At 43.1% G+C, this 8,022-nt stretch overlaps 1 protein-coding gene across 1 annotated transcript in view; it reads left to right on the forward strand.

The window, feature by feature from the left end:
- Window positions 1-8,022, forward strand: part of znf318 (zinc finger protein 318) — a 26,023-nt gene that overhangs the window by 5,794 nt on the left and 12,207 nt on the right. Inside the window, exons 3-7 of the mRNA XM_017434447.3 lie at window positions 2,927-3,533; window positions 3,678-4,902; window positions 5,889-5,983; window positions 6,587-6,686; window positions 6,795-7,105. Coding sequence (XP_017289936.1) covers window positions 2,927-3,533; window positions 3,678-4,902; window positions 5,889-5,983; window positions 6,587-6,686; window positions 6,795-7,105 — 2,338 coding nt within the window. The remainder of the gene's footprint in view (window positions 1-2,926; window positions 3,534-3,677; window positions 4,903-5,888; window positions 5,984-6,586; window positions 6,687-6,794; window positions 7,106-8,022) is intronic.

The raw sequence follows: 8,022 nt of genomic DNA on the forward strand, positions 1-8,022 counted from the left end.
GCAATAGCAAACACTTCAGTGCTAGCTAGCACAACGGTTAACTATAAATTTCTCCGCCATACTTTAAGATTATGGAAAATGCATTTACATCCCAATAGTGGATGAGATGTTGCCACTTTGTATTAAATTTTATGCGGTTTTACCAATAGGGGGCGCTATTATTTCATAAAATTTATATCTGAATAACCGCTTGATGGATTTACACCAAACTTGGTACAGATGATCAAGACCACACCTTCAGATGATAGCTTAAATATTATAATGAAGTGGGCGTGGCTTATATGCTATCTCACTTTTGAGCTTTGAACTCGGCCAAATCAAAATTTAACTTTGCAGAAATTACTGATCTATTACAGAACTGCGCTCTCTACGTATGAGGCAAAAGTTGCAAAATTTGACCTCTGGGTGGCGCTGTTACAGCAAAAAATGCCTTTATGCAAATTCTGTTACAACAACTAGGTGTACACACAGTATCTCTATTCTGTTGTGTTCTGTGAACCATGCCTTTTTACCTGAGTTTTGAAAAAAAAAATTTAAATTATGCTAATTAGTAGAAAACTTACAAAATATGCGTGACCTACTTTCGTTAACTCCTCCCGAGGCTCAAAACCAATTGAAGTGAAACTTCACATGGTATGACGGCACAACTGGCTAACCAAAAAACTAGAACGGATTTTCAAAAAAATGTTCAGTTTATGAATTATGTGTAAACAAAAAAATTTTTCCCACAAAAAATTCTTTATTGAGCGTAACTTAAGAACAGTTTGAATTTTAGCAATAGTTTTCATACCAGGGGTGCCTAAAGCCAAAAAAAAGATTTTTCCATTTTCAGCTTGATCCGACACTAGGGGGCGCTACAAAGAGGTAAAGTTTACACTGCCAAAATGGCTGAATGGATTTACGTGGAACTTGGTGGGTATCTTCAGGATACAACCCTGAAACTATGTTATCAATATGGTAATGATTGGTCAAAGTGGGCGTGGCTTATGTGCAAAAATGTATGTGTAGCCTTTAACATTTNTGAAAAATTCACAAAAAATCACTTGTTGAACTTAGAGTGCAAAGACTTACAGGATATGTTCCTTGCACAATCTGTAAAAGTGCAGATCAAAATTTGCGGCTCTATATTCAAGCATGTCGTCACTATCTACGAAGATCGTAACTAAAGCTAGCAGTAGCAACTCAAACTGTGTTTGGCCGAACAACTTGAAATTTGGTACTCTGTTCAGACCTAGCCTATCACCAAAGCCCAAGAAATATTGCTTAAATTTGAGCGCCCCCTTGTGTTTAATAACAAAAAACAAATAAATGCTAACCAACATAGCCGGTTTTCATTTTATTTTTAAAAAACCTTTAGACTATGGTGGATTGGACATATTGGCCAAAGAAAGGACATGATAATTGTCATCTGTGAATATTTGCAGATTTATTTGAGTCATTGTTGATTTTTAACAAATTTCTGAATATATTTCAGAATGACCAGCACAGCTACGACCAAGGCTAACAATTTCTTGTACAAAAGCCCTTCAGTGTGGACATTTCCTAAAGTGCTAACATTTTTCCACATATGCACACGGTGATGTGGGAATATTTGGGAAATTTTATCATAAAGTTTCAATTTTTTATGATTTTTTGCTTATTGGATGCACATCATGAAAATGACGCTTTCAATTTTTCATAAAGAATGTGTTCGATCCAGTAACATAGAAATAAAAGAATATTATTCCACATGTAGGCATGATCATTAGAGAATATTTTGGTAATTTTTGGAAGAGTTATGGATTTTTTTATGAACATTTTTTTCGCTCATCGTGGTATAACATTACAGTTAACATTTTTTTTTACTGAAACAGCATTGGAACTAGGGACATAAAGATAAATGCATGTTATTACAGATGTAGACTTGATCATCTGAGAATATTTTGGTAATTTTTTTACTTATTCTTGATTTTTTATGAATTTAATTACTTCACCAAGTGTACCATAAAATTGCATTGAACAATTTTCTATTGAAAATGCATTTTGTTTAGGGACATGGAGATAAATGCATATTGTCACAGATGTAGACTTGCTCATCTGAGAATATTTTTGTATTTTTCGAATGAATATTGAATTTCTTATGAATTCATTTCTTTGGCTCTGTGTGGTATCAAATGGCAGTTAGCTTTTCCTTACTAAGCTTTCTTCAAAAATTATACCATTGCGTCTTACGGAGCGCCTCTGAGTACGCACCGACCTGGCAAGTTTTGACACGGCCTGCTTGCCGAGAGAGGCAGCGGAGCCACGCCGGCGGGACGACAGGATTGGAGCGCGCAGATAGGGGTGGAGCGTGGGGGCTTGGAACCCGTTGATAACTGCTTGCAGTTCTAGTTTCTTTTGTTATTGACGGAAAAAATGTTGTATACTGAGATAAGTCTTGATCCATATCCCCCAACCCAAAACCTGGATCAATAAATCTCCAGATTTTCCTGTAATCTGGACCAAAGTATATTTGGTCCAGACTTTGGCTGCTTTTTCTTCTGTGTTTCAGTTCAGCCCAGAGGAACATTTTGTTGAAAATATATCTGAACTTTCTCCTGGTTTGAAGTTGAAAGTTTGAAATGGATTAGCTGGATGTGGTCAGTACCCAGCAGTTGGTCTTCAGGGACCAGGCTTTGATCTTTTTGTTGTGTGGATCACTACAACATGATAAAAACTCTTAAACCTTCTATGGTTTTACAAAAATGAACAGATTCTGCTACCAAAACCAGTACTGTTCAGAATCAGACAAGTGTTCCTAGTCCTCATAGAATATGTCTAGCCCCAGTCATCTCATGGTACACAACATATTTCCTGATCAGTTCTGGTAGCACGAGACCCAGTCTGAAGCACAAAAACAGTTTTTGTTCAAATGTTCTGTGTATGAACCACTATTGTTTCCATACAGGGACTACTCTCCCAGACCTGAATATGACCAGAGTTGGAGAGGGGCCCTTAGCCCAGCTCGGAGTCGTAGTCCGAACCGGAAACTGACCAAGAGCCGGGGGCGAAGCAAGAGCCGTAGTCCGGACCGCAGCCGAGCCAAGAGCCGGGGACGGAGCAAGAGCCGACCCCGAGGCCAAAGCCGGAGTCCTGAGCGAAAACGGGGCAAAAGCCGGGGACGGAGCAAGAGCCGGAGTCCGGACCGCAGCCGGGCCAAGAGCCGGGGACGGAGCAAGAGCCGACCCCGAGGCCAGAGCCGGAGTCCAGAGTGGAGCCGGGCCAAGAGCCGGGGGCAGAGCAAGAGTCTCCATCGTAGTAGGTCTAGATCCAGGTCCAGTTCTAGATCCAGGAAGAGGAACAGAGGAAGGAATCATGGGCGGAGCCATGGTCGCAGTAAGAGCCGCAGCAGTAGTTCTAGCAGCAGCTCCAGTACTAGCGTGTACAGCAAGGATGAGGCCTTCAAAGAACTAGAGGTTGCTCGGCGCCGGAAGGAGCTGGAGGAGCTCCTGACCCAACCTACCAAGTCCATTCTGAAGAAACGCAACAGCTGTGACGACTCACCATCCATCAAGGTAGGACAGCATCTTTTTTTCCTTTAACTGAGACCAGGCCTGAGCCTGATAATGGACCAGAGGCTCGTACCATCTGAAACTGAGCTATCAGTTCCTTCTGAATACAGTACAATCTGTGATTTTCCATCTGCTGTGATTTTGCAGAGCTCTGACTCACATCGAGATCCGCACAGCACCACAATGTCCCACATGGCCGACCAGCTCCTGCAGGCTGTTAGAAGCACCGACTCACACACCATGACCTCCATGCTGTCGGAGCTTCAGTCCAACCCTCACATGGCTCAGCGTCCCGGCCTTGACGCAGAAATCAAAGAAATTCTCAGTTTGCTTGGTGGGGTAGCACCTGGGGGTGCGGCTCTGCAGAAAGTTCAAGATGACATTGATGATGAGGAGAAGTTTTTGTATGGCGATTCAGAAGAGACTAAACTCCAACCGGAGCCGGTTCGACACCACAGCCTGGACCTGTATGGGGATGTGACAGAGGACTCTCTGTATTCAGAATCCCCTTCACAGAGAGTTGCCCTCACTCAGTTGTATGCCTGCCCCTTACCTGTTACACCCTATCTTCAGGCCACACCTACCGTGAGTGAGGTGGACAGGTACGTGAGCCAGCCCACAACCACCTGCAACCAGAACATTACAGTCCAGGTGTCAAACCCCACCCACCCACCAGGAACAGAGACGCTGGAGGAGAATGAACGCCAGGCAATGGAGGAGTATGAGAAGATCCAGGACCTGCTAAAGACTATCGGACTGGACCTGGGAGTGACTGACATCAGCAAGATGGCTGCTAGGACAAAAGAGCGCCTCCAGGGAAACAAGCCACCTCCAAAGACTCCCACGCACCGACACCGGTATTCCTCCGGCAGCTCAGATGGCAGCCGGCGTAGCCAGGGCTGCAGGAGGCAGAACCACAGTGGCAGTTCAGATAGCAGCAGCAGGAGTCGCAGCCGTGAGCGGAGCGGCAAGAGTGGGGGCAGCTGGAGCAGTGACAACGATGAGCGCAAGAAGAATATAGCTCCACCCAAAACCCACAAAGAACGAGATACAAATGAACCAATAAGCGAGTGGAGTGATGCACCGCCACTGCAGCCTCAGACCACTGACCCTGCAGCCATCACTCCTCACCCCGGGATGCCAATCCCCACCTACCCCCCCTCACAGGTCCACAGCATGATGCCTTTTAACTTCCCCTCTTCGGCATACAGCCAGTATGGCAACTACATGTCCTACATGCATCAGCAGTGGCCCCCTATGTACCCGCCCCCTAGCATGGCCCCGCCAACACAGACCACTGTCAGTGACTTTCCTCCAACTCCCCCTTACAAACAACCCTACAAAAAACCAGCCCCTGAGGCTGGAATCAAAGGTGAGCATACAATGCAATGACAATTGACAGGAAGAATAAAAGACAGCAGAAGTGTCTTGGCAAAGATGCAGCTTAACCCAGCAAAAATGTACATCTGACACAGCAAAACCAGAAACATGACATGTCAATATCAGACATGACATGACAAACCCGCAACCTAACTCAGCGAAAACCTATACCTGACAGAGCAAAAATACAAATATAACACAGCAAAAACAGCAAAACCCAGCAAAAATGTACACCTGACAACAACGTAACAAACATGACATGGCAAAAACTGCAATCATGACATGGCAAAAAATCTAAACACAAAACTTCAAAAACACACATAAAACACAGATAAAATTACACATTCAGAACACAAGATTTTAGCATAGATTTGACCTTTTATCAAATATCAGTGAGGTGTTAAAGTTTTGGCGCTAGACCAGTTCTAGTGTGGTCCGGATGTAAAAAAAAAAAAAAAAAGTGCTAAAATCCCCCTTTATTGAGGTTTCACAAATCATATACTTGGTTCTGCAATCAGTGCAGAATAATTTGCTCCAGGTTTGAAGTGTCTAGGTGTTGTAGTTTTTTAACTAGAGTAGATTAAAGATGCTGAAGGTGTGAAAAATTAGGTGGAATCGCCCTTAAGCCATTTTCCGAATCGGAAGCTACAATCAGAAACCAGAGTTTTGCTATTCCTCCCAAAGTGTATCCTTATCTTAGAGCTGTATGGTGATGAGCCTACAGAGCTAACTAGCAAGTTCACAACAAAAAATGCAATCATGACATGGCAGAAACACAAACAACTTGGTAAAAGCACAAACATTTCAAAGCAATTGTACAAACGTGACATAGCAAAAATGCACCTTTTACACATTGGTATGAAAGATCACATCTCATTCTTTGCATCTACAAATAGGAAGTGAGACAAAAGACTGAACTGAGAGGACAGTCCACGGTAAGTCAGTGTGTGATTGTGTCTGTCTTCTGTGCTTTTTCAGGTGTGGCAAGAAGTGTTTCTCAGAACAAAGAGCAACGAGAGAGCAAGGACAGGAGAGTTTCTGAGGAGGAGAACAATGAGAGCCAGAAACAAAAGGTTTCGCCTACTCCACGTATCATTTCTTATCTGCATCTCATTTGCATAATCATGCATCACTTCCTGTCTGTACCGTAGACAGTAAGTTACAGGAAGACCTCGGACCATAACCTAGAAGTTAAGGCTGGACCAGGACCAGCTTTCCTGTCAGCTGCTTCAAGTTTCAAGTCCTGCACCCTCCATGGAAATAACACATTGCCCCTGGTTAAATGAAAAAAAATTAAAATAAAAAACACCTTAGCTAATGTTTTTCAGGTGTTGACTCAACGCTTAAAAAACATTATCTGAGGTGTATTTTTTATTTTTTTTTAACAAGAGCAATGTCCCTTTGGTTTACTTGGGGGGTGCAGGACTTAAACAGCTGACAGGGAAGCTGATCGCATTCCTGGCTTCAAGTTCCAGGTTCTACTCTGAGGTCTAATATATTAACAGTCTTTGGTTTGGACCTGTCTCCACGGTCATGCTTCACTTCCTGTCCGCACCCGTCTGCTCTCAGCTGTTGCTGGAACTCTAAGTGACCAGACCCAGTTTGTTGGTACTAATTCTGCTGGATTTAGGAAGACAGCAGCTGACCGTTGCTGTTTGTTGTTCTGGTCTGTTCAGGTTCTGGAGGAGCGGGAGAATCTGAAGAAGGAGCGGGATATGAGGATGAAAAAGAAAGACTATCTGATAAAAGAGCTGGAGCGACTCAGGAAGCAGCAAGGTAGGTTTCAGGAGGTCTACCAAGGGACTCTTTCAACTCAACTTCATCCTCTGGTTCTGTTTCTTAAAGATCACATGTCATCATGTGGACATGTCTCCATGTTTCTAGGTGAGCTGATGAGGAAGAAGCGCAGAGAGAAGGATGGCCACAAAGACCCCCTGCTGCAGGAGATCGGTCGCCTGCAGGAAGAGGTTATGGCTCAGATCTCTAGCCTCCGCAAGGAGCATGAGGTCGCCGAGAAGAAACGCAGTGAAATTGAGAAAGTGGCCCTCATCCTTGGCCTTAACCCATCAGACCGGCCCAGCAAAACAAACAAGCAACCCAAAGTCCAGGAGGACGAGCCACAACCAGTGAAGAACAAACGAGATCTGGAGAGGAGCAGTGTGGAGCAGGAGGACTCTGGCGGCTCAACAGTAAAGGTACAACTCCTGCTGAGGAGGTAATTGAGAGTTACTGTTAGGAGCATAGCTAGGGTCCAATCAGGAGGTTCTGGTCTCTACACAGGACCTCCATCATTAGAACTGGAGAACCTTCAGTCATCTGGTTTTACTGTAGAAACAGTTCTGACCAGTCACATGATCTAAGCTGAGAGTTAACAGACTATAGGAAATTGTGTAGCAGATGAACTAGCTTATTTGATGTATCAACTGATTTATCTAGATTATAATCCAGGTTTATTCTGTGGCTTTATTGACAGATTTATTACCTAGTTTATTAAAACATGTTACATATGAGGATTATTTACTGGTTTATGTGATCTCTGTAGAGGTTTATTTTCCAGGTTACTACCTGGTTGTATAACAAGTTAAATATTCAGATTATTTCTAGTTTAACAGGTTAATTAACTATTTGTACCTGTTTATTGGGTTTAATTACCAGTTTATTACTAGTTTATTGTATTTATTAAGTGGTTTATTACCTAGTTCTTTATCAGGTCTTTCAAATTTATAGCTGGGTTTAACAACATCTTTGATATCCAGTTTTCCAACTAGTTTTTTGGTTGTATGAACATAATTAGTTACTACCTGATTTAATAACAAGTTTCTAATCCAAATTATTTAATTTATTATTATATATTATTGTAGTCTTTTTAATAATGAGCCGGAAAAGGGTAGAGTGCCTTCTCCGGGTCGGGGAGGATGTCCTGCCCCAGGTGGAGGAGTTTAAGTATCTCGGGGTCTTGTTCATGAATGAGGGGAAAATGGAGCGGGAGATCGACAGGCGGATTGGTGCAGCGTCTGCAGTGAAGCGGGCGCTGTACCGGTCTGTCGTGGTGAAGAGAGAGCTGAGTCAAAAAGCAAAGCTCTCGATTTACCGGTCGATCTACGTTCCTACC

Source organism: Kryptolebias marmoratus, linkage group LG22 (genome assembly GCF_001649575.2).
Source record: "Kryptolebias marmoratus isolate JLee-2015 linkage group LG22, ASM164957v2, whole genome shotgun sequence".
Taxonomy (NCBI): Eukaryota; Metazoa; Chordata; class Actinopteri; order Cyprinodontiformes; family Rivulidae; genus Kryptolebias; species Kryptolebias marmoratus.